Consider the following 27,596-nt stretch of genomic DNA (forward strand, 5'->3'; position numbering starts at 1 on the left):
TGTACATTTGTTGCTAGTCGTAGTCTATACTCTCTCTGTATTAATGTGAAGAGCAGGACCTCTCCTTGTTTTCTGTGTCTGTCTCTGTCTAGTGACTGTTCTCCCTCTCTCTCAGACCCGCACAGACTTTTCCTGGGACGGAATTAATGTGAGTGCAGCATTCTGCAATCCCTGCCTGTCTCTGTCTCTGTCTCTGTCTCTGTCTCTCTCTCTCTCTCTCTCTCTCTCTCTCTCTTTCTCTCCCTCAGTTTTTTGATTTTGTATGTTTTATACCTTTCTGTTTGATTTTTGATACTGGGCCGTATTCATTTAGCAGCAAACACAAACTTTTTTTTTTGCCATATTTCCCCAAAAAACAGGCGAAAACGCAATTGGCGAATAAAAACTGGAGAAAAGTTTTCTCCAGATCAGGGGGAAAAAAATGCGAAATCCCTATTTTTGACAAAAAATGTGGGGATTTCTTTCAGAACCCTTTGGACACCCCCTCTAATGATAAATGACCCCCCCCCCCAAAAAAAAAATTAAAGTTGCGCACTTTGGCAAAAAAAAGACCGCGCAAATTTTGGGTAAAAAAAATAAACATTGAAAATTGTTTTACTATATCGGGTCTGCTTTTTCAGGGGACGGTATGGATGTGTGAAGTATTTTAAACATCGCAGGCGGTGGCAGCAGGCGATTTTTTTACAGTTTTTAAAATTGTGTTGGTACGACACGAAAATATACTTGCACCTATTTTAATGTACCCCCAATTTACGTGGAACAGTAATTTCCTGGAAAAAAAGTTATTTACTATCATTTTCAAAGTTTTTTATTTTTTTTCGTTTTTCGCCAAAATTTATTTGGGGTCATTATTATTGGGGGGTGTCCATAGGGTTCTGAAAAAAATCCCCACATTTTTTTACAAAATATATAGGGATTTTGCACTTTTTTTTTCGCCTGGTCTGGGATGGAGAAAACTTATCTCCAGTTTATTTTTGCCAATTGCGTTTTCACCTGTATTTGGTGAAAATATTGCAGTTTTCGCCGCTAATTGAATACAACCCTATGGGAGGAATTCAATTAGATGCAATAAAATGAAAATTTAACGTTGAAATTTTTCGCACATTTCGGGTGTTTTGGTGCGATATTTTTGCGTCTTATGACTATGCGTACTACTGTTTTTCGCTCTTTTTGCAAAACACACAAAGCAGCATTCGCAAGAAAGCTTCGTCGGGTAACCTGCAAAAAGTACACCTGAAACTGATATAGGAAATCAATATAGAAGTGTATTAGTGGCCCTAATAAAAATATTTGGGGTTCTTAAATTGTGTGAAATGGCTGTTACTGTTTATGCATTTTTCTGTAACAGTGGGAAAATGAAAGAAAGCAAGGGGGGGGGGGGGGTTTGCCAAAATAAATGCTGCAGATAAATTGGGGGTACAGTAAAATGGGTGCAAGTATATTTTTTATTTAAAAAAGTGCACTTTTAAAATATGGTAAAAATACACCTGGTGCAGCCACCTGCAATGTTTAAAACACTGGTCCCATTAATACAGCCCCCCAAAATACCTGATCCGCTACTTACACTTTCCAACACATTTTTTTTTTCACCCCAATAATGACATGTCATTATTGGCCAAATTAAGCTATTTAAAACCCACCGGCCATGATGATGGTCGCGATGGTCAAAACCATCGCGACCATCTTGTTTGCGACGAGACCCTTGTGGTAGGGTCTCGTTCATCGCAAACCCCAGAGAACTTTCAGCTCTAATAGAGCCGGAAGCTCTCCACTGACATCACTCGTGATGTCAGTGAGGCCGCCCCCAAACGGCAAGCGTTCCCTCGGGAACAACTCCGTTTGGGCAGCCACCCCCCCGGGCCGCCCACCAAAGGGGGCGACTTGTCGATGTTGGATGGATTGCCCATCGCTAGCCGTCTCTCGTGCATGCCCACGACGGAGCCGGCTCCGTCGTGCACATGCGCTGTGGGCCACCATCGACCCGGGTTGCGAGCGCTCAACGCTTGCGACCGGGTCTGAATCAGACCCAAAGTCCCAACATTTCTAACCACAAATAGGGATTTTGCACAAGTTTTCACCTGCTCTGACATAGTGAAACCGGTTTTGTTCTATGGAGAATTCGCACGTGCGAAAACTTCGACAATAGGATCGCACTAAACGCCTTTTTGTGCAGAAACATTTAGCAAAAACCGCAGCTTTTATGCAGCTAATTGAATCCCGCGTACCCCACCACCACCACCTTACTGGCACCTGTAAGCACTGGGCACTTGTCCGCATCACCACGCGCACATCCGCATCACCACGCGCACAGCTGCCCATGTGATTACGCATTCACAGAGCACTATAGGCGCGATGAGTGCGGTGGACATACAAGCAGGCAGGCTGGGCTCAGGGCCTTAGAGACACTTAGCTTTTGCTCTGTACAAGGGCTTAAAAATGAGCTCTTCCCCCAAATGTCCTGATCTGAAAAAATAATAATAATAATAATGTCTTTAATGCAGTTTAATAATAGCGTTGTTACTGAGTCTTAGCTGTGAATCACACAAATCCCCGATGCTCAGTGTTACCAGACAAACAGAGATGAGCGCACTTTTAAGAACAGAAATCTCGGCCGCAAGCTACACGTTTCACCAGCGAATTTGTCCTTCCCCAACCGCATCGCAACCACATCACACAGCGGATTGTCCGTCATCATTTCAGCTTTATTCATATTTTATAATAATTTTAATTTACAGAAATGGTATCCTGCAGAATGCCAAAGACCGTCCCGTCCATGCTTAGATACCTGTGCCGCGTCCCCCCCAGCTTATTTCTATTACGCTACACTCGCATCAGCCCGTTCACCACAGGAGCTTACAGTCTAATTTCCCTACCACACTCACTAGTGTCATTTTTTTTTTGTCAGAAGACAATAAATTAATTTCCCAGTATGTTTTTGGAACTGTACTGAGGTCCTGGGGTGTCTGTTTTTTTTTTTCCAAGACAAGGTAATATTTCTCTTGAACTACGTCTCAATCCTAGTTGGAGTCACCTGCTGTATGTGTCACCTGCCCGGTCTACGCCTCGCTCAGTCTGCTTACTGTCTGACCGTCTATCTCTCCTGTCTGCACCCTCCACCCGTATAACTCTATTTCCAGTCTTTCCTCTTATGATTTTCCATCGCTGTAATAACAGGATTACTCATCCTCTGATCTCTGCAGAAGCTGATTCTTGTCTGTCTGTCTCTTGGTTCTGTTTCTCTGTCCTCTCTCTCTCTATCTCTCTCTCTCCCTCCCTTTACCTGAGCGATTATTTCCTCTCTCTTTGGATCTGTCTGTCAGCTATCGATGGAAGACACAACCTCGATCCTTCCTCGATTGAAGAGACATTCCAATGCCTATGGAATTGGTGCTCTCGCCAAATCCTCTGTCAAAGGTACTGGATGTTTCAAGTCACAATCCTGGCACAGGCTGTGCCAACCTCCTGCCTGTTCCAGGAGGCCAACGAAATAACCCCATTCTCTCTCGTCGCAGGTGTCTCTAGGACGATGAAGGACCACGTGACCAAGCCAACAGCTCTTGGTTCAGGGCGTGTAGCTCACATGATAGAATGGCAAAGCTGGGGACAACCTCCGCCTCCGGCGAATGAGAGCACTCGGATGGACAGCGACGCTTACTCCGACCTTAGTGATGGAGAGAAGGAGGCCAGGTTCTTGGCTGGTATGTACTGCATTCGCCTTAGTTACAAAAGAAAGTTGTGATACTGAGGTCTGTAACATTATTATTTGGGTAATATCAGAGGACACCAAAAGTCACCAAGGAGTTCGACAGCCACTTATTGGTGCAGGGTTGGACCGACAAGCGGTTTTATCCTGTTAGGATAGGTACTCATCAACTCTAAGCCTTGACTTTAAATGGTCTTTCGAATTATTTTTGATACTGATGGCGGATTGTCAACCCTGTATAACACAACATGGGTCTTACATGAGGTCTCCTCATGTCTAGTTTCTTCTATTTCACCAACAGTTTTATGTCCCTTAAAAGAAAAAACAGGGGAACACATTTGTGTTTTCTTTCTTGGAAAATGTGGTTAAACAGAGATCAAAGATAATTCCCAGTATTCAGGAGCCTGATAACATAATTAATTTTGGGACAAAATACTATAATACCGATATATGATCTACGTTTCATAAACAAAGTTTTATGTTTCTTCCTCTGTAACTGCTCCTGTCTTTCTCACCATGGATGCCCCCAAAACTCTCATCCATGCAAATGTCATTTCCCATCTGGTCTACTGCAACCTTCTCCTATCTGGCCCCCCTCTCTCCTGCCTCTCTCCATCTCCAATCTATACCTCATGCTGCTGCCCATCTACCGATTTACCTCGCCCATCGCTCTGTAGACCTCGCCCCACTGCTATCTCCCGGAGTACATCATTGTTAAAAGTAACTTTGGCAATGGCGTTTCTGTGCATTTCAAACTATATTTTGTCAGTATTGAGTGTACTCAGGGCCCCTTTCCCCACTGAAGCAGCTGGTACATTGGGTATGCAGCACTTATATTAGTTTGCTTTTTAAGTAACGGGAGGCCCGACAGGGCGAGCTCTTAGAGAACCCAGGGCACATGTGCGGTACACAACACCGGCAGCCGGCTTCCCGACTGTCATATCCCGGTGAGGGATGAAATGCCGGGCTTCTAGATGTAGACGCCTGACATTTTCCCGACACCGGGAGACAGGTGCCAGGCATCCCGATCGAAGGGATGCCGGGCGCCGCGAGGGGACAGCCGCGGGGGGGAGGGTTAGGTGTAGGGCACCCGGAGGGGACTTCAGGATAGGCACCCCCCCGGGAGGGTTAGGGTTAGGCTAGGGGGAGGGAGGGTTAAGGTTAGGCACACATGGGGGGGACTTAGGGTTAGGCACCACCCCGGGGGGGAAGGGGGGGGTTAGGGTTAGGCACTTGGGGGGGAGGTTAGGGTTAGGTACCCCTAAGGAGGGCTAGGGTTAGGGGGTTAAGTTAGGTTAGATAGTACTTACCTATCCACGATCGGGATTTCCAGCGCTGTCGGGCTTCCGCTGCCGGGAACTCTGCTGTTGTCGGCCAGGAGCTGCCTGGAATCGATTCCACATGTGCCGACTGGACTAGAAGTTTGCCCCAGCCTTGCTCAAAGGCGGTCTCATTCTTCACTTTGGGGGGACCATTTATCATTGTATATTTGAGGTACAATCAACAAAAACACCCGGGGGTTAACGACAAATATTAAGTTTTCCCCCGGATGCATCAGGGAGATACCACCTCTATTCCCGCAGGCAGCCACATCCCCCATAGCTTTCTATTTATCAACACCCGGAATGCAACCCCTGTGGCCCCCACAGCTTCCGCCATCTAAAAGCATGAAGATAATTAGCCGGCAATGGTGGCCGAGCTTGTGCAGTCAGTGGGCATGTGCAGCAGCCCCGGGCACATTGCAGGGACGGGATCCTTTCCGAGCCTGTGTGCCAGCACGTGCTGGATTATACATCCGGGCGCTATGATCGCATATTGCAATGCGATCATGGGCGGTAACGACATGCCCAGAATGCATTGCAGGAGCGATCATTAATACATGGGGGCCTCAGTGAGATCTGTTTGTTTTTAGTTCATGGGTTTTTTAAGAAATATAAGTGGAGCTGAAATCTGCTCTAGCACGCGCCTATCTGAAGACACTGACGAGGCGAAGGAGTAATTTAACCCTTTCCTCTCCAGACCAGTATCGCCAGGAGAGCTGTGTACCGCACAATGCACCAGCGATATTTCACTAAATAAGTTGTGGCAGTAAATGATTTTTTTATAAGAGGATAATGAGGCCTCTCTTACACCCCTGCCCACGTCGCCTGTAGATGTTTCTGCCTCTCTGCAAGCCCAAATATTCTCCTGTATTGCGGAGACACCTACAGATGTGCGCTGGGGATAATCTATCCCCGTGTAAAGTCATTTTACGGAACGCAGAGAGGGCCCAATGCAGCGTTGGGTAGATATAGAGAGTATTCGTCGGCGCTGTCTTCCAGACCATGCACATACAAAAATGCAGGATACATTCGGTCTCAGGACCTGATTCAGTACAGATCTCAATTGCGATTGTAACTGCGATTCCGTACAGAACGTAGCGGCAAAAATCTGCTAATGCTTGCAAAAGCTCAGCTGGCATAAAGACGCCCACTACTGCCTTCTCACGTCCGTCCAGTATCGATATTCTGCACAAACATCGGTACCGCAGACACTGCAAGTCTCCTCATACGCAGAGAGCTCTCATGCTGCGTATGCAATCGCAGTGGCTAATCTATGCTCGCCCAAACAACGGCGTTCAGATGGACAGACACGCCTGCGTTTTTTTCTACCATAACCCCCAAACGCTGACATCCTGTCACTCACTCTGCGATGGGTTCCTCTGTGCGTCCATAATTGCATTGCGATCGCTGCGCACGCACAATGGGGCCTATACGCATGCGCACGATGGAAAACAATCACTCGATCTGCGTACGTAGTTGCACTGAATCGGTAGTGAATCAGGACCCCAGACCGCGTTTCATATACAATGTCCTGCGAGTACTGCGAGTTTTGTTATATAGCGGATCTGGATGGCGCACAATGTGCATAGATCAGATGAGCATAAAAAAGAAAAGATTAACTGAAACACTGTCAAAAATAGCACATTTATTTACTAATATAACATTCACTTAAAAAGGATCACCCGGCCGCTGTCTCACAGATACATAACTTATATTTATCAATAAAATATAGCAATACTGGGTATTATAACTAGGGATGAGCGGGTTCGGTTCCCTGAGAACCGAACCCACCCGAACTTCGGGGATCCGGGGCGATCCGAGCCCAAGCTCGGATCTCCCTGTCTGCCCCGGATCCCTCTCCCGAGGCAAAACCTCGAGATCTGCTGTCGGATCTCGAGGTTTTGCCTCGAGCGGCCATTTAAAAAAAAATGCCTTTGCCTTTAATGGGCAAAGTGCTGATTGGCTGACAGAGCCGTCTGTCACGGCTCTCAGCCAATCAGCATTATGGTGCTCATTTGCATGTAGCACGGACTCGTGAGATCCGTGCTACATGCATCTGTGTGATTGACAGTGACACAGAGCACAGATTGGTCAGTGAGACCCGTCTGTGCTGCTGTGTATTTCAATGACACAGATGCACGCACGGACCAGGAGATCCGTGCTACTTGCATCTGTGTCATTGACACAGAGCACTAACGGGTCCGTGAGACCCGTCTGTGCTGCTGTGGTAAATAAAAAAAAAAAAACCTGTGTAAAAAGAGAAAAAAATGGCGTCCTCCCCCCCAAAAAAAGAGCAACCAGCCCCGGGCATTAGTGACCCAGTGCTGGGTGTGCTTAAATACAGGGGACAAACGACATAGGGGTCCCCTGTACTTAAACACAACCAGCACCGGGCTAGTCAGAACCAGAGCTGGTTGCCAAAATACGGGGGACAAACGACGTAGGGGTCCCCCGTATTCTGCGCAACCAGCTCTGGGCTCTGATCCGGTCCTGGTTCTGGAAATACAGGGGAAAAAAATGAGTAGGGTTCCCCTGTATGTTCCAGAACCAGCACTGGACTTTTTCTAGCGGGGGGCTGATGCCACAGCCAGGGGAGCCCTTTCACCGGGCCCCCCAGCCGCAGCATCAGCCCTGACCGCTAGTCAGCCCAGGCCGGGGATCCCTGGAGAGCTGGGGACCCCCCCAATAAAGGGGTCACCCTCTCCAGGGCACCCCAGGCCCAGGCTGATAGCCCGGGGCTATCCCCGCCACCCCTGGTGGCGGTGGGTGGCGGGTTGATTGTGTGGTGTGGTGTAAATAAAGAATATCAAACATTGTCTTTACAAGTAGAACTGCAAGTCCCAGCAAGCCTGCCCCGCATGCTGGTACTTGGAGAACCACAAGTACCAGCATGCAGGGCATTAAGGGCCCACTAGTACCTGTAGTTCACCTGTAAAAAAATGTTTAAAAAAAACACAGGACACACACACCGTGACAGTATAAGTTTATTAAACATACATACACACACACACACATGTACACATACTCACCTATGTAACCCTGTAGCATCGGTCCACTTGTCCGGTAAAGTATCCATAGGGGACCTGTGAAAAAAAACATACTCACCATCTCCTATGCGAGGTTCTGTCCTCTTCGTTCCAAAGTAGGCATCCCCGGACTTGGCAAAAAAAAAAACGAAAACGCGATCCACGAACTTAGTACCGTTCTATAGAACGGTACTTCCCGAATGAGAGCTTAGCGGCGGGGTATCACCATGGAAACCCCGCTGCTAAGCGTTCATTGGCTGAGAGAGGCCATCTCCCGTCTCTCTCAGCCAATGAACGGCTCCCTCCATTGTAGTCAATGCTGGGAGCCGCAAGGTTATTAAAGTTTACCCTGCGGTTCCCACCATTGACTACAATGGAGGGAGCCGTTCATTGGCTGAGAGACGGGAGATGACCTCTCTCAGCCAATGAACGCTTAGCAGCGGGGTTTCCATGGTGATACCCCGCCGCTAAGCTCTCATTCGGGAAGTACCGTTCTATAGAACGGTACTAAGTTCGTGGATCGCGTTTTCGTTTTTTTTTTTTGCCAAGTCCGGGGATGCCTACTTTGGAACGAAGAGGACAGAACCTCGCATAGGAGATGGTGAGTATGTTTTTTTTCACAGGTCCCCTAGGGATACTTTACCGGACAAGTGGACCGATGCTACAGGTTACATAGGTGAGTATGTGTACATGTGTGTGTGTGTATGTATGTTTAATAAACTTATACTGTCACGGTGTGTGTGTCCTGTGTTTTTTTAAACATTTTTTTTACAGGTGAACTACAGGTACTAGTGGGCCCTTAATGCCCTGCATGCTGGTACTTGTGGTTCTCCAAGTACCAGCATGCGGGGCAGGCTAGCTGGGACTTGCAGTTCTACTTGTAAAGACAATGTTTGATATTCTTTATTTACACCACACCACACAATCAACCCGCCACCCACCGCCACCAGGGGTGGCGGGGATAGCCCCGGGCTATCAGCCTGGGCCTGGGGTGCCCTGGAGAGGGTGACCCCTTTATTGGGGGGGTCCCCAGCTCTCCAGGGATCCCCGGCCTGGGCTGACTAGCGGTCAGGGTTGATGCTGCGGCTGGGGGGCCCGGTGAAAGGGCTCCCCTGGCTGTGGCATCAGCCCCCCGCTAGAAAAAGTCCAGTGCTGGTTCTGGAACATACAGGGGAACCCTACTAATTTTTTGTCCCCTATATTTCCAGAACCAGGACCGGATCAGAGCCCAGAGCTGGTTGCGCAGAATACAGGGGACCCCTACGTCGTTTGTCCCCCGTATTTTGGCAACCAGCGCTGGTTCTGACTAGCCCGGTGCTGGTTGTGCTTAAGTACAGGGGACCCCTACGTCGTTTGTCCCCTGTATTTAAGCACACCCAGCACTGGGTTACTAATGCCCGGGGCTGGTTGCTCTTTTTTGGGGGGGTGCACGCCATTTTTTTCTTTTTTTACACAGGTTTTTTTTTTTTTTTTTACCACAGCAGCACAGACGGGTCTCACGGACCTGTCATTGCTCTGTGCCAATCACACAGATGCATGTAGCACGGATCTCCCGGGTTCGTGCTACATGCAAATGGGCACCATAACGCTGATTGGCTTCCTGTCTGCCACTGCAGTGCCACTCCTAGATGGGCCACGTGTTTGTGCCGCCCCCTTGTGTCGCTTAGCATAGTCATCCAGCTTCCTCGGTACAACCTTTTGGCCTAAAAACAATATTGTGAGGTGTTCAGAATAGAGTGGAAATGAGTGGAAATTAATGTTATTGGGGTTATTAATAGCGTAGGAACAAAAAAAGGCCCATTTATGTGATTTTAGCGGGTTTTTTTTATTTTTTAAGAAAAAATCCAGATCCAAAACACAAAACCCAGAACCCAAAACACGGAAGGGTGGTTTTGGCAAAACCAATCCAGATCCAAAACACGAAGAAAGATCCAGATCCAAAACCAAAACACAAAACACGAAAAGTGTCCGGTGCACACCCCTAATTATAACTAGGGGTGTGCACCGGCCACTTTTCGTGTTTTGTGTTTTGGTTTTGGATCTGGATCTTTCTTCGTGTTTTGGATCTGGATTGGTTTTGCCAAAACCACCCTTCCGTGTTTTGGGTTCTGGGTTTTGTGTTTTGGATCTGTATTTTTTTGAAAAAAAGCATAAAAACAGCTAAAATCACAGAATTTGTAGGTTTTTCTGCTCCTATGCTATTATTAACCTCAATAACCTTAATTTCCACTCATTTCCAGTCTATTCTGAACACCTCACACCTCACAATAGTGTTTTTATGTCCAAAAGGTTGCACCGAGGTAGCTGGATGACTATGCTAAGCGACACGAGTGGGCGGCACAAACACGTGACCCATCTAGGAGTGACACTGCAGTGGCAGACAGGATGGCAGTTAGAAAAACTAGGCCCCAAACTGTACATAATGCAAAGAAAAAAAGAGGTGCAAGATGGAATTGTCCTTGGGCCCTCCCACCCACCCTTATGTTGTATAAACAGGACATGCACACTTTAACAAATCAATCATTTCAGCGCCAGGGTCTGCCACACAACTGTGGCTGAAATGATTGGTTCGTTTGGGCCCCCACAAAACAAGCTGGCAATTAATGTGTCCCTGCACAAACTGGCTCTACGGAGGCAAGATGTCATCCTCATCCTCCTCATCCACCGATTCCTCACCCTCTTCAGTGTGTACATCCTCATCCTCACAAAGTATTAACTCGTCCCCACTTGAATCCACCACCACAGGTCCCTCTGTACGTTCTGGAGGCTGGTCTCCCTGGAAGAGCTGATAATTCATTTTGATGAACATCATCTTCTCCACATTCTGTGGAAGCAACCTCCTACGCCTTTCGCTGACAAGGTTCCCGGCTGCACTAAACACTCTTTCGGAGTACACACTGGAGGGGGGGCAACTCAGGTAAAATAGAGCCAGTTTGTACAGGGGCCTCCAAATTGCCTCTTTTTCCTGCCAGTACAGGTATGGACTGTCTGACATGCCTACTTGGATGCTGTCACCGATGTAATCCTCCACCATTCTGTCAATGGTGACAGTATCATATGCAGTGACAGTAGACATGTCAGAAATTGTTGCCAGGTCCTTCAGTCCGGACCAGATGTCCAAACTTGGTCCTGCCTGCCCTGCATCACCGCCAGCGGGTTGCTTAGGATACCTAAGTTTTTTCCTGGCAGCCCCAGTTGCGGGAGAAAATGAAGAAGGAGCCGTTGACGTGTCACGTTCCGCTTCAGCTGACAGTGTGTTCACCAGCAGGTCTTTGCACCTCTGCAGGCTTGTGTCGGCCGGAAAGAGAGACACCACATAGGCTTTAAACCTAGGATCGAGCACGGTGGCCAAAATGTAGTGGTCTGATTTCAACAGATTGACCACCCTGGAATCCTGGCAAAGCGAATGAAGGGCTTCATCCACAAGTCCCACATGCCGAGCGGAATCGCTCCGTCTTAGCTCCTCCTTCACTTTCTCCAGCTGCTTCTGCAAAAGCCTGATGAGGGGAATGACCTGACTCAAGCTGGCAGTGTCTGAACTGACTTCACGTGTGGCAAGTTCGAAGGGCTGAAGAACCTTGCACAACACGGAAATCATTCTCCACTGCGCTTGAGTCAGGTGCATACCCCCTCCTTTGCCTATGTCATAGGTGGATGTATAGGCTTGTATGGCCTTTTGCTGCTCCTCCATCCTCTGAAGCATATAGAGGGTTGAGTTCCACCGCGTCACAACCTCTTGCTTCAGGTGATGGCGGGGCAGGTTCAAGAGTGTTTGCTGGCGCTCCAGTCTTCGGCACGCAGTCGCTGAATGGCGAAAGTGGCCAGAAATTTTTCGGGCCACCCAAAGCGTCTCCTGCACGCCCCTGTCGCTTTTCAGAAAATTCTGCACCACCAAGTTTATTGTGTGAGCAAAACATGGGACGTGCTGGAATTTGCCCAGATGTAATGCCCGCACAATATTGGTGGCGTTGTCAGATATCACAAATCCCCAGGAGAGTCTAAGTGGGGTAAGCCACTGGGCGATGATTTCCCTCAGTTTCTCTAAGAGGTTGTCGGCGGTGTGCCTCTTACTGAAACCGGTGATACACAGCGTAGCCTGCCTTGTAACGAGCTGGCGTTTCTGAGATGCTGCTACTGGTGACGCTGCTGCTGTTGCTGCGTAAGGTGATACATCTACCCAGTGGGCTGTCACAGTCATATAGTCCTTAGTCTGCCCTGTTCCACTTGTCCACATGTCCGTGGTTAAGTGGACATTGTGTACAACGGCATTTTTCAGGACACTGAGGACACTTTTTCTGACGTTTCTGTACAGTCTCGGTATCGCCTGCCTAGTGAAGTGGAATCTAGACGGGATTTGGAACCGGGGACACACTACCTCCATCAATTGTCTAAATCCCACTGCACTAATGGCGGATACCGGACGCACGTCTAACACCAACATAGCAGTCAAGGCCTCAGTTATACGTTTTGCTTCAGGATGACTGCTGTCGTACTTCATCCTCCTCGCTAAGGACTGTTGGAGGGTCAATTGTTTAGTAAAAGTAGTGGTGTTCCTACTTCCTCTCTGGGATGATGAACGACTCCCAGCAGCAGCAGCAACAGCGGCAGCAGTAGGCGTAGCAATGCAGGATCCTCCGGAGGAATCCCGGATAGGAGAGTCAGTCATGCCAGTGATATGGCCTGCAGGACTACTTCCGATCCTGACTAAGGAGGAAATTGACGAGGAGGGAGTTGACGGTGTGGTTTGCAGGCGCTTGGATACAACAGGACAACGGGATTTAGGTGTCCCTGGACTGCTTACGGTCTGAGCCAAAGTTTCTGAACTTGACAGTAACTTTTTATGAACGCGCTGCAGGTGCCGTATAAGGGAGGATGTTCCTAGGTGGTTGACGTCCCTACCCCTACTTATTTCACCTTTACATATGGTACATATGGCAAGACAGTTGTTGTCCGGATTTGGATAGAAATATTGCCAGACCAAAGAGGTGGAATGTTTGGTCTTCTGCCCAGGCATGACCGTGATGGGCTTTTTCATCCCACGGACAACAACTGTCTCCCCCGGAGCCTGATTTAAAAAAACCACATCACCATCAGAATCCTCCTCGCCAACTTCCTCCTCAGCGCCAGCTACACCAGTATCCTCATCCTGTTGTACTTCAACAGTGACATCTTCAATTTGCATATCAGCAAGTGGACTGTGGGTGCTCCTTTCAGCACTTGCAGGGGGCGTGCAAATGGTGGAAAGAGCCACCTCTTCCCGTCCAGTGCTGGGAAGGTCAGGCATCGCAACCACCACCACACTTGGACTCTCCTTGGGGATTTGTGATATCTTCTTAGAAAGCACAGTTCTTCGCTGTGCTTTTGCCAGCTTAACTCTTTTGATTTTTTTAGTGGGAGGAGTGCTTCCATCGTCATGTGAAGCTGAACCACTAGTCATGAACATACTAGGGATCGACCTTAGCCGTTCCTTGCCACTCCGTGTCGTAAATGGCATATTGGCAAGTTTACGTTTCTCTTCAGCTGATTTAAATGTCTTTTTCAAGGTCATTTTCCTGAACTTTGCCATTTGGGATTGTATGTGCCCTCTACTATGACATTGGGCATCGGCCTTGGCAGACGACGTTGATGGCATGTTATCGTCTATGTCATGACTAGTGGCAGCAGCTTCAGCACTAGGAGGAAGTGGTTCTTGATCTTTCTCTATTTTATTTTTATCGGAGAAAGTTTGGTCCTCCATTTATGTTATATCGATTTGATATATACGTGCGGCTAAACACAGAAAATAATTTTTTTTTTGGTTTGGACTGGAGTGTACTTTGTGGGTTACAGCACCCTTTAACGGTCAAGCCAGCCGGCCCTTTACTTATGACACAGGCGCACTCTTGGCACTACTTTGTTGATGCACGTGCGGCTACTGCGCACACAATTCACAAACACAGAAAATAATTTTTTTTTTGGTTTGGACTGGAGTGTACTTTCGGGGGTTACAGCACCCTTTAACGGTCAAGCCAGCCGGCCCTTTACTTATGACACAGGCGCACGCTTGGCACTACTTTGTTGATGCACGTGCGGCTACTGCGCACACAATTCACAAACACAGAAAATAATTTTTTTTTGGTTTGGACTGGAGTGTACTTTCGGGGGTTACAGCACCCTTTAACGGTCAAGCCAGCCGGCCCTTTACTTATGACACAGGCGCACGCTTGGCACTACTTTGTTGATGCACGTGCGGCTACTGCGCACACAATTCACAAACACAGAAAATAATTTTTCTTTGGTTTGGACTGGAGTGTACTTTCGGGGGTTACAGCACCCTTTAACGGTCAAGCCAGCCGGCCCTTTACTTATGACACAGGCGCACGCTTGGCACTACTTTGTTGATGCACGTGCGGCTACTGCGCACACAATTCACAAACACAGAAAATAATTTTTTTTTGGTTTGGACTGGAGTGTACTTTCGGGGGTTACAGCACCCTTTAACGGTCAAGCCAGCCGGCCCTTTACTTATGACACAGGCGCACTCTTGGCACTACTTTGTTGATGCACGTGCGGCTACTGCGCACACAATTCACAAACACAGAAAATAATTTTTTTTTAGGTTTGGACTGGAGTGTACTTTCGGGGGTTACAGCACCCTTAACGGTCAAGCCAGCCGGCCCTTTACTTATGACACAGGCGCACGCTTGGCACTACTTTGTTGATGCACGTGCGGCTACTGCGCACACAATTCACAAACACAGAAAATAATTTTTTTTTGGTTTGGACTGGAGTGTACTTTCGGAGGTTACAGCACCCTTTAACGGTCAAGCCAGCCGGCCCTTTACTTATGACACAGGCGCACGCTTGGCACTACTTTGTTGATGCACGTGCGGCTACTGCGCACACAATTCACAAACACAGAAAATAATTTTTTTTTAGGTTTGGACTGGAGTGTACTTTCGGGGGTTACAGCACCCTTAACGGTCAAGCCAGTCGGCCCTTTACTTATGACACAGGCGCACGCTTGGCACTACTTTGTTGATGCACGTGCGGCTACTGCGCACACAATTCACAAACACAGAAAATAATTTTTTTTTTGGTTTGGACTGGAGTGTACTTTCGGGGGTTACAGCACCCTTAACGGTCAAGCCAGCCGGCCCTTTACTTATGACACAGGCGCACGCTTGGCACTACTTTGTTGATGCACGTGCGGCTACTGCGCACACAATTCACAAACACAGAAAATAATTTTTTTTTAGGTTTGGACTGGAGTGTACTTTCAGGGGTTACAGCACCCTTAACGGTCAAGCCAGCCGGCCCTTTACTTATGACACAGGCGCACGCTTGGCACTACTTTGTTGATGCACGTGCGGCTACTGCGCACACAATTCACAAACACAGAAAATAATTTTTTTTGGGTTTGGACTGGAGTGTACTTTCGGGGGTTACAGCACCCTTTAACGGTCAAGCCAGCTGGCCCTTTACTTATGACACAGGCGCACGCTTGGCACTACTTTGTTGATGCACATGCGGCTACTGCGCACACAATTCACAAACACAGAAAATAATTTTTTTTTAGGTTTGGACTGGAGTGTACTTTCGGGGGTTACAGCACCCTTAACGGTCAAGCCAGCCGGCCCTTTACTTATGACACAGGCGCACGCTTGGCACTACTTTGTTGATGCACGTGCGGCTACTGCGCACACAATTCACAAACACAGAAAATAATTTTTTTTTTGGTTTGGACTGGAGTGTACTTTCGGGGGTTACAGCACCCTTAACGGTCAAGCCAGCCGGCCCTTTACTTATGACACAGGCGCACGCTTGGCACTACTTTGTTGATGCACGTGCGGCTACTGCGCACACAATTCACAAACACAGAAAATAATTTTTTTTTGGGTTTGGACTGGAGTGTACTTTCGGGGGTTACAGCACCCTTAACGGTCAAGCCAGCCGGCCCTTTACTTATGACACAGGCGCACGTTTGGCACTACTTTGTTGATGCACGTGCGGCTACTGCGCACACAATTCACAAACACAGAAAATAATTTTTTTTTTGGTTTGGACTGGAGTGTACTTTCGGGGGTTACAGCACCCTTAACGGTCAAGCCAGCCGGCCCTTTACTTATGACACAGGCGCACGTTTGGCACTACTTTGTTGATGCACGTGCGGCTACTGCGCACACAATTCACAAACACAGAAAATAATTTTTTTTTTGGTTTGGACTGGAGTGTACTTTCGGGGGTTACAGCACCCTTAACGATCAAGCCAGCCGGCCCTTTACTTATGACACAGGCGCACGCTTGGCACTACTTTGTTGATGCACGTGCGGCTACTGCGCACACAATTCACAAACACAGAAAATAATTTTTTTTTGGTTTGGACTGGAGTGTACTTTCGGGGGTTACAGCACCCTTTAACGGTCAAGCCAGCCGGCCCTTTACTTATGACACAGGCGCACGCTTGGCACTACTTTGTTGATGCACGTGCGGCTACTGCGCACACAATTCACAAACACAGAAAATATATTATTTTTTTAGCACTTGGGGGGAGCACCCCTGATGGACAGAGCACCCCCTGGACAACACTACAGCACCCCTTTAGGACTGGGACACTGCACAGGACTTTGGAGTGGACACAGCCCCTATGGAGAACTGACTGCACAACACAGTCCAGCCAGCCCCTATGGACTTTGAAGTAGTGGACACAGCCCCTATTAACAACAGCAGCACAGCACAACACAGCCAGCCCCTATGGACTTTGAAGTAGTGGACAACAGCAGCACTACACTACACTACACTACACAGCACTAACTCCCACCCTCCCTCTTCACTGTCCACAGCCGAGTGAGAAAATGGCGCCGACGCGGGTACCTTATATAGGATCCAAAACCCGCGAGACTCGGAAGGCGGGATGATGACGTTTTGCCTCGATGTCAGATCCGAGTCAGGCGGGAAAAGTCGAGCCTGACTCGGATCGGACTCGGATCGGGGGGGCTCGGGGGGGTTCGGATTTCAGAAATCCGAACCCGCTCACCCCTAATTATAACAATACTTAGTTACACCAACATATAAAAACTATCTAGTTGAACATCAATAGAAATTGTAAATGACCTAATGGTCTTTCATACATGTAATAATTAAGTCCAGAATATCTTTAGTTCCACCTCTTGGTATTTATATTTAGCAATCATTCTGGACGGGAAGCGGACGGACGAACTCCTTACCGCCGGCTTCCCGACTGTCTAATCCCGGCAAGTGTCTAATGACAGGCGCCGAAATCCCGACGTCATTAGACCTACGCCGGGAGCCTGACACCTGGCTTACCGATCGAAGGGCGGACAGCCGCGGAGGGGGGGGGGGAGGGTTAGGTTAGGGTTAGGCACCCACCCGGGAGGTTAGGTTTAGGCTAGGAAAAGGGGGGGTTAGGGTTAGGCACCCCCCAGGGGGTTAGGGTTAGGCTAGGGAAAGGTGGGGTTAGGGTTAGGCACATCTGGGGGGGGTTAGGGTTAGGCCGGCGGAGGGATCCGTGAGATCTCTCCGCTGGCTAAATATGCGGTAACTCCCCATAGGACACAGCGGCTAACGCTATTTTCAGATGGCGTTAGCTGCTGGGGCCAATATCGGGAATGCTTCGCATTCCTGATATTGATACATTTGGCATCGTTGCATCCCCCATAGAAACCTATGGGGGAGGTGGCTGCAAGCGTCAAAGGATGGATCGCAGCAGGTATCGGACATACAGTACCCGCTGCGGTCCCTCCTTCATACATCCAGGGGATGCTTAGTATTTGAGGTAAACCCCCGAAAACGTGTGTTTTCAGGGAATTTACCTCAAATTCACTTTGATAAATGGGCCCCGAAGTGTCCACCCAATGTATGAAGAAGGGTCGGCAGGCGATATCTCCAAATCTACCGTGGTCCCTTCACTTCCGACAGTAGCCGCAGCTTCCATAGGTTTTTATGGGGCTGCAAAGCTGTCAGATTTACCGAGCCTTTGCTCATGCATGGTCATTAGACCGCACGTGCGCAGCACCGCTACTGGGTCCCGACAGAAGTGAAGTGACCGCTAATGAAGTCACTTCACTTCTCGCACATACTTTCATAGCCCCTATCTCTGCATGTGCTTTTTGTATACATTCAGGTGAATGTTAAAACCCGATAATTGATAAATATGCAGTAAGTACACCTACAGGTCAGCACTATATAAGAGGTCAGCACTGTGTACACTGTACGGGTGAGTGTAGATGGGGTGTTAGTCTGCGTACTGTAAGCTTGTTTGTAGTGTGTCCTGTCCATTATGGGGTGCAGTGTGGATGCGGCGGGGGGCTGTGAGAGGTGCATTGACTAGTATCTCCGTTAATACTTCTCCCCCGTAGTGTGGCTGTGGGGGGCTATGAGAGGTGCATTGAGCAGTATCTCCGTTAATACTTCTCCCCCGTAGTGTGGCTGTGGGGGGCTATGAGAGGTGCATTGACTAGTATCTCCGTTAATACTTCTCCCCCGTAGTGTGGCTGTGGGGGGCCATGAGAGGTGCATTGATCAGTATCTCCGTTAATACTTCTCCCCCGTAGTGTGGCTGTGGGGGGCTATGAGAGGTGCATTGATCAGTATCTCCGTTAATACATCTCCCCCGTAGTGTGGCTGTGGGGGGCTATCAGAGGTGCATTGATCAGTATCTCCGTTAATACTTCTCCCCCGTAGTGTGGCTGTGGGGGGCTATGAGAGGTGCATTGATCAGTATCTCCGTTAATACATCTCCCCCGTAGTGTGGCTGTGGGGGGCTGTGAGAGGTGCATTGACTAGTATCTTCGTTAATACTTCTCCCCCGTAGTGTGGCTGTGGGGGGCTATGAGAGGTGCATTGATCAGTATCTCCGTTAATACATCTCCCCCGTAGTGTGGCTGTGGGGGGCTGTGAGAGGTGCATTGATCAGTATCTCCTTTAATACTTCTCCCCCGTAGTGTGGCTGTGGGGGGCTGTGAGAGGTGCATTGATCAGTATCTCCGTTAATACTTCTCCCCCGTAGTGTGGCTGTGGGGGGCTATGAGAGGTGCATTGATCAGTATCTCCGTTAATACTTCTCCCCCGTAGTGTGGCTGTGGGGGGCTATGAGAGGTGCATTGATCAGTATCTCCGTTAATACTTCTCCCCCGTAGTGTGGCTGTGGGGGGCTATGAGAGGTGCATTGATCAGTATCTCTGTTAATACTTCTCCCCCGTACTGTGGCTGTGGGGGGCTATGAGAGGTGCATTGATCAGTATCTCCGTTAATACTTCTCCCCCGTAGTGTGGCTGTGGGGGGCTATGAGAGGTGCATTGATCAGTATCTCCGTTAATACTTCTCCCCTGAAGTGTGGCTGTGGGGGGCTATGAGAGGTGCATTGATCAGTATCTCCGTTAATACTTCTCCCCCGTAGTGTGGCTGTGGGGGGCTATGAGAGGTGCATTGATCAGTATCTCCGTTAATACTTCTCCCCCGTAGTGTGGCTGTGGGGGGCTATGAGAGGTGCATTGATCAGTATCTCCGTTAATACTTCTCCCCCGTAGTGTGGCTGTGGGGGGCTATGAGAGGTGCATTGATCAGTATCTCCGTTAATACTTCTCCCCCGTAGTGTGGCTGTGGGGGGCTATGAGAAGTGCATTGATCAGTATCTCCGTTAATACTTCTCCCCCGTAGTGTGGCTGTGGGGGGCTATGAGAGGTGCATTGATCAGTATCTCCGTTAATACTTCTCCCCCGTAGTGTGGCTGTGGGGGGCTATGAGAGGTGCATTGATCAGTATCTCCGTTAATACATCTCCCCCGTAGTGTGGCTGTGGGGGGCTATGAGAGGTGCATTGATCAGTATCTCCGTTAATACTTCTCCCCCGTAGTGTGGCTGTGGGGGGCTATGAGAGGTGCATTGATCAGTATCTCCGTTAATACTTCTCCCCCGTAGTGTGGCTGTGTGGGGCTATGAGAGGTGCATTGATCAGTATCTCCGTTAATACTTCTCCCCCGTAGTGTGGCTGTGGGGGGCTATGAGAGGTGCATTGATCAGTATCTCCGTTAATACATCTCCCCCGTAGTGTGGCTGTGGGGGGCTATGAGAGGTGCATTGATCAGTATCTCCGTTAATACATCTCCCCCGTAGTGTGGCTGTGGGGGGCTATGAGAGGTGCATTGATCAGTATCTCCGTTAATACTTCTCCCCCGTAGTGTGGCTGTGGGGGTCTGTGAGAGGTGCATTGACTAGTATCTTCGTTAATACTTCTCCCCCGTAGTGTGGCTGTGGGGGGCTATGAGAGGTGCATTGATCAGTATCTCCGTTAATACATCTCCCCCGTAGTGTGGCTGTGGGGGGCTATGAGAGGTGCATTGATCAGTATCTCCGTTAATACTTCTCCCCCGTAGTGTGGCTGTGGGTGGCTATGAGAGGTGCATTGATCAGTATCTCCGTTAATACATCTCCCCCGTAGTGTGGCTGTGGGGGGCTATGAGAGGTGCATTGATCAGTATCTCCGTTAATACTTCTCCCCCGTAGTGTGGCTGTGGGGGGCTATGAGAGGTGCATTGATCAGTATCTCTGTTAATACTTCTCCCCCGTAGTGTGGCTGTGGGGGGCTATGAGAGGTGCATTGATCAGTATCTCCGTTAATACTTCTCCCCCGTAGTGTGGCTGTGGGCGGCTATGAGAGGTGCATTGATCAGTATCTCCGTTAATACTTCTCCCCTGAAGTGTGGCTGTGGGGGGCTATGAGAGGTGCATTGATCAGTATCTCCGTTAATACTTCTCCCCCGTAGTGTGGCTGTGGGGGGCTATGAGAGGTGCATTGATCAGTATCTCCGTTAATACTTCTCCCCCGTAGTGTGGCTGTGGGGGGCTATGAGAGGTGCATTGATCAGTATCTCCGTTAATACTTCTCCCCCGTAGTGTGGCTGTGGGGGGCTATGAGAGGTGCATTGATCAGTATCTCCGTTAATACTTCTCCCCCGTAGTGTGGCTGTGGGGGGCTATGAGAAGTGCATTGATCAGTATCTCCGTTAATACTTCTCCCCCGTAGTGTGGCTGTGGGGGGCTATGAGAGGTGCATTGATCAGTATCTCCGTTAATACTTCTCCCCTGTAGTGTGGCTGTGGGGGGCTATGAGAGGTGCATTGATCAGTATCTCCGTTAATACATCTCCCCCGTAGTGTGGCTGTGGGGGGCTATGAGAGGTGCATTGATCAGTATCTCCGTTAATACTTCTCCCCCATAGTGTGGCTGTGGGGGGCTATGAGAGGTGCATTGATCAGTATCTCCGTTAATACTTCTCCCCCGTAGTGTGGCTGTGGGGGGCTATGAGAGGTGCATTGATCAGTATCTCCGTTAATTCTTCTCCCCCGTAGTGTGGCTGTGGGGGGCTATGAGAGGTGCATTGATCAGTATCTCCGTTAATACTTCTCCCCCGTAGTGTGGCTGTGGGGGGCTATGAGAGGTGCATTGATCAGTATCTCCGTTAATACATCTCCCCCGTAGTGTGGCTGTGGGGGGCTATGAGAGGTGCATTGATCAGTATCTCCGTTAATACTTCTCCCCCGTAGTGTGGCTGTGGGGGGCTATGAGAGGTGCATTGATCAGTATCTCCGTTAATACTTCTCCCCCGTAGTGTGGCTGTGGGGGGCTATGAGAGGTGCATTGATCAGTATCTCCGTTAATACATCTCCCCCGTAGTGTGGCTGTGGGGGGCTGTGAGAGGTGCATTGATCAGTATCTCCTTTAATACTTCTCCCCCGTAGTGTGGCTGTGGGGGGCTGTGAGAGGTGCATTGATCAGTATCTCCGTTAATACTTCTCCCCCGTAGTGTGGCTGTGGGGGGCTATGAGAGGTGCATTGATCAGTATCTCCGTTAATACTTCTCCCCCGTAGTGTGGCTGTGGGGGGCTATGAGAGGTGCATTGATCAGTATCTCCGTTAATACTTCTCCCCCGTAGTGTGGCTGTGGGGGGCTATGAGAGGTGCATTGATCAGTATCTCTGTTAATACTTCTCCCCCGTACTGTGGCTGTGGGGGGCTATGAGAGGTGCATTGATCAGTATCTCCGTTAATACTTCTCCCCCGTAGTGTGGCTGTGGGGGGCTATGAGAGGTGCATTGATCAGTATCTCCGTTAATACTTCTCCCCTGAAGTGTGGCTGTGGGGGGCTATGAGAGGTGCATTGATCAGTATCTCCGTTAATACTTCTCCCCCGTAGTGTGGCTGTGGGGGGCTATGAGAGGTGCATTGATCAGTATCTCCGTTAATACTTCTCCCCCGTAGTGTGGCTGTGGGGGGCTATGAGAGGTGCATTGATCAGTATCTCCGTTAATACTTCTCCCCCGTAGTGTGGCTGTGGGGGGCTATGAGAGGTGCATTGATCAGTATCTCCGTTAATACTTCTCCCCCGTAGTGTGGCTGTGGGGGGCTATGAGAAGTGCATTGATCAGTATCTCCGTTAATACTTCTCCCCCGTAGTGTGGCTGTGGGGGGCTATGAGAGGTGCATTGATCAGTATCTCCGTTAATACTTCTCCCCCGTAGTGTGGCTGTGGGGGGCTATGAGAGGTGCATTGATCAGTATCTCCGTTAATACATCTCCCCCGTAGTGTGGCTGTGGGGGGCTATGAGAGGTGCATTGATCAGTATCTCCGTTAATACTTCTCCCCCGTAGTGTGGCTGTGTGGGGCTATGAGAGGTGCATTGATCAGTATCTCCGTTAATACTTCTCCCCCGTAGTGTGGCTGTGGGGGGCTATGAGAGGTGCATTGATCAGTATCTCCGTTAATACATCTCCCCCGTAGTGTGGCTGTGGGGGGCTATGAGAGGTGCATTGATCAGTATCTCCGTTAATACATCTCCCCCGTAGTGTGGCTGTGGGGGGCTATGAGAGGTGCATTGATCAGTATCTCCGTTAATACTTCTCCCCCGTAGTGTGGCTGTGGGGGGCTGTGAGAGGTGCATTGACTAGTATCTTCGTTAATACTTCTCCCCCGTAGTGTGGCTGTGGGGGGCTATGAGAGGTGCATTGATCAGTATCTCCGTTAATACATCTCCCCCGTAGTGTGGCTGTGGGGGGCTATGAGAGGTGCATTGATCAGTATCTCCGTTAATACTTCTCCCCCGTAGTGTGGCTGTGGGTGGCTATGAGAGGTGCATTGATCAGTATCTCCGTTAATACATCTCCCCCGTAGTGTGGCTGTGGGGGGCTATGAGAGGTGCATTGATCAGTATCTCCGTTAATACTTCTCCCCCGTAGTGTGGCTGTGGGGGGCTATGAGAGGTGCATTGATCAGTATCTCTGTTAATACTTCTCCCCCGTAGTGTGGCTGTGGGGGGCTATGAGAGGTGCATTGATCAGTATCTCCGTTAATACTTCTCCCCCGTAGTGTGGCTGTGGGCGGCTATGAGAGGTGCATTGATCAGTATCTCCGTTAATACTTCTCCCCTGAAGTGTGGCTGTGGGGGGCTATGAGAGGTGCATTGATCAGTATCTCCGTTAATACTTCTCCCCCGTAGTGTGGCTGTGGGGGGCTATGAGAGGTGCATTGATCAGTATCTCCGTTAATACTTCTCCCCCGTAGTGTGGCTGTGGGGGGCTATGAGAGGTGCATTGATCAGTATCTCCGTTAATACTTCTCCCCCGTAGTGTGGCTGTGGGGGGCTATGAGAGGTGCATTGATCAGTATCTCCGTTAATACTTCTCCCCCGTAGTGTGGCTGTGGGGGGCTATGAGAAGTGCATTGATCAGTATCTCCGTTAATACTTCTCCCCCGTAGTGTGGCTGTGGGGGGCTATGAGAGGTGCATTGATCAGTATCTCCGTTAATACTTCTCCCCCGTAGTGTGGCTGTGGGGGGCTATGAGAGGTGCATTGATCAGTATCTCCGTTAATACATCTCCCCCGTAGTGTGGCTGTGGGGGGCTATGAGAGGTGCATTGATCAGTATCTCCGTTAATACTTCTCCCCCATAGTGTGGCTGTGGGGGGCTATGAGAGGTGCATTGATCAGTATCTCCGTTAATACTTCTCCCCCGTAGTGTGGCTGTGGGGGGCTATGAGAGGTGCATTGATCAGTATCTCCGTTAATTCTTCTCCCCCGTAGTGTGGCTGTGGGGGGCTATGAGAGGTGCATTGATCAGTATCTCCGTTAATACTTCTCCCCCGTAGTGTGGCTGTGGGGGGCTATGAGAGGTGCATTGATCAGTATCTCCGTTAATACATCTCCCCCGTAGTGTGGCTGTGGGGGGCTATGAGAGGTGCATTGATCAGTATCTCCGTTAATACTTCTCCCCCGTAGTGTGGCTGTGGGGGGCTATGAGAGGTGCATTGATCAGTATCTCCGTTAATACTTCTCCCCCGTAGTGTGGCTGTGGGGGGCTATGAGAGGTGCATTGATCAGTATCTCCGTTAATACTTCTCCCCCGTAGTGTGGCTGTGGGGGGCTATGAGAGGTGCATTGATCAGTATCTCCGTTAATACTTCTCCCCCGTAGTGTGGCTGTGGGGGGCTATGAGAGGTGCATTGATCAGTATCTCCGTTAATACATCTCCCCCGTAGTGTGGCTGTGGGGGGCTATGAGAGGTGCATTGATCAGTATCTCCGTTAATACATCTCCCCCGTAGTGTGGCTGTGGGGGGCTATGAGAGGTGCATTGATCAGTATCTCCGTTAATACTTCTCCCCCGTAGTGTGGCTGTGGGGGGCTGTGAGAGGTGCATTGACTAGTATCTTCGTTAATACTTCTCCCCCGTAGTGTGGCTGTGGGGGGCTATGAGAGGTGCATTGATCAGTATCTCCGTTAATACATCTCCCCCGTAGTGTGGCTGTGGGGGGCTATGAGAGGTGCATTGATCAGTATCTCCGTTAATACTTCTCCCCCGTAGTGTGGCTGTGGGGGGCTGTGAGAGGTGCATTGATCAGTATCTCCGTTAGTGGCAGAGGGCTCTGTGTATACCAGAAGACGGTATCACTGGGGTTGTTGAGTGCTGCAGATTTTTACCGCAATCTGAGAAATGTAACACCAAGCTGGGGGGGACGGGGAATTAATGTGTACTCACTGCGGTCTGTGCAAAGTGCTTGCTCAGCGTTCCCATTCTTAGAAAGCGCCCGACCTCACATAGCACTTCCTAAGGACAACTCAAAATGAGAATGACAAAAATGTTGCTTTCTGACACGTACAGAACAGATGTATATATATATATATATATATATATATATTATATATACTGTCCTAATTCATTGCTATCTGTGATGGAGTCAGATCTCCTATTTCTCTTTAATATTCTGCAGATGTTTATCTTACATGGCACTAACTGTCCTTTCCTGGTGTGACATATGGTGTGTGTACTTGTGTGTGCATGCTTGTGTATGTGTGTGTACCGTGTGTGTGTGTGCATGCGTGCTTGTGTGTGTGTGTGTGTGTGTGCGTGCTTGTGTGTGTGTACCTTGTGTGTGTGTGTGTGCGTGCTTGTGTGTGTGTACCTTGTGTGCGTGCATGCCTGTGTGTGAGCGTGCTTGAGCGTGCGTACTTGTGCTGCGTGCTTGTGTGTGCGTGCTTGAGTGTGTATGCGTGTTTGTGTGTGTGTGTGCATGCTTGTGTGTGCGTGCATGCGTGCGTACTTGTGTGCTTGTATGTGTGCGTGCTTGTGTGTGTGTGTGCTTGTGTGTGCATGCTTGTATGTGCGTGCGTGTGTGTGCGTGCATGCTTGTGTGTGCATGCTTGTGTGTGTATGCGTGCATGCGTGTTTGTGTGTGCGTGCATGCGTGCGCATGCTTGCGTGTGTATGCGTGCATGTGTGTTTGTGTGTGTGTGCATGCGTGTGCATGCTTGTGTGTGTTTACGTGCATGCGTGTTTGTGTGTGGATGCATGCGTGCTTGTATTGCTATCACAGGCTTTCCTATTTCATCCCTCTAAGCTCTGCACAGTCAGGTTTCCTGTGAGAAGACAGGTTTCAGTATAGCTCAGATTATACTTCCCTCTGGCAGCAGGAAAGTGAAGCTGTCTTATCTGTCTTGTGTCTAATCAGCTACTGCCAAGGACTTGCTACTTTCGCTGGATATTTCCCTGGCTGGTAGTCTGTGAGCTGTGCTATAATGCAGTGCCAGCAGGGTTTAGTGTCTCTCTCATGGGTGACCCAGGTATAAAACATATAACAGTTTTGTCTCTGTTGTCTGAAGGTAATACAAAAATAGGGAGTGTCCGGATATGCACCAATGGAGGGAGGGCTTGGAGATGTAGCAAAGGATGTAGCAGACCCTCCCTCCCTTAGAATATATGCAGGCCCTCCCTCCCTTAGTGTATATGCAGGCCCTCCCTCCCTTAGAGTATATGTTTGTGTGCCATCAATGGAAATCACTGATGGGACCATCGATGGCCATCCCTAGGAGGGCCTGGATATTCTTTAAGGGAGGGAGGGTCTTGGAACAATATCAATTGAGGGAGGGCCTGCATATACACTAAGGGTCTGCATATACACTAAAGGAGGGAGGGTCTGCATATACTGTATACTAAAGGAGGGAGGGTCTGTATATACAGTAAGAGGGGAAGGGTCTTTAAGTAATACCAAAGGAGAGAGGGCCTGGATATACATTAAGGGAGCGAGGGTCTGCATATACACAAAGGGAGGGAGGGTCTGGATATATACAGTAAGGGAGGGGAAGGGCCTGTATATACACTAAGGGAGGGATAGCCTGGATATATACAGTAAGGGAGGGGAAGGGCCTGTATATACACTAAGGGAGGGATAGCCTGGATATATACAGTAAGGGAGGGGAAGGGCCTGTATATACTCTAAGGGAGGGATAGCCTGGATATATACAGTAAGGGAGGGGAAGGGCCTGTATATACACTAAGGGAGGGATAGCCTGGATATATACAGTAAGGGAGGAAGGGCCTGTATATACACTAAGGGAGGGATAGCCTGGATATATACAGTAAGGGAGGGGAAGGGCCTGTATATACACTAAGGGAGGGATAGCCTGGATATATACAGTAAGGGAGGATAGAGCCTGTATATACACTAAGGGAGGGATAGCCTGGATATATACAGTAAGGGAGGGAGGACCTGTATATATACTAAGGGAGGGATAGCCTGGATATATACAGTGTATATACTAAGGGAGGGATAGCCTGGATATATACAGTAAGGGAGGGGAAGGGCCTGTATATACACTAAGGGAGGGATAGCCTGGATATATACAGTAAGGGAGGGAGGACCTGTATATATACTAAGGGAGGGATAGCCTGGATATATACAGTAAGGGAGGATAGGGCCTGTATATACACTAAGGGAGGGATAGCCTGGATATATACAGTAAGGGAGGGGAAGGGCCTGTATATACACTAAGGGAGGGATAGCCTAGATATATACAGTAAGGGAGGGGAAGGGCCTGTATATACACTAAGGGAGGGATAGCCTGGATATATACAGTAAGGGAGGGAGGACCTGTATATACACTAAGGGAGGGATAGCCTGGATATATACAGTAAGGGAGGAAGGGCCTGTATATACACTAAGGGAGGGATAGCCTGGATATATACAGTAAGGGATGGGAAGGGCCTGTATATAC

The 27,596-nt window shown here is 49.1% G+C and overlaps 1 protein-coding gene across 2 annotated transcripts in view; it reads left to right on the plus strand.

The window, feature by feature from the left end:
* Positions 1 to 27,596, plus strand: part of FAM131B (family with sequence similarity 131 member B) — a 163,346-nt gene that overhangs the window by 127,942 nt on the left and 7,808 nt on the right. For both annotated transcript variants that reach the window (XM_088479410.1, XM_088479411.1), the window contains 3 exons: positions 116 to 148; positions 3,321 to 3,414; positions 3,513 to 3,698. In XM_088479410.1, coding sequence (XP_088335536.1) covers positions 116 to 148; positions 3,321 to 3,414; positions 3,513 to 3,698 — 313 coding nt within the window. The remainder of the gene's footprint in view (positions 1 to 115; positions 149 to 3,320; positions 3,415 to 3,512; positions 3,699 to 27,596) is intronic.

Source organism: Taudactylus pleione, unplaced genomic scaffold, assembly GCF_031769625.1.
Source record: "Taudactylus pleione unplaced genomic scaffold, aTauple2 ptg000231l, whole genome shotgun sequence".
Taxonomy (NCBI): Eukaryota; Metazoa; Chordata; class Amphibia; order Anura; family Myobatrachidae; genus Taudactylus; species Taudactylus pleione.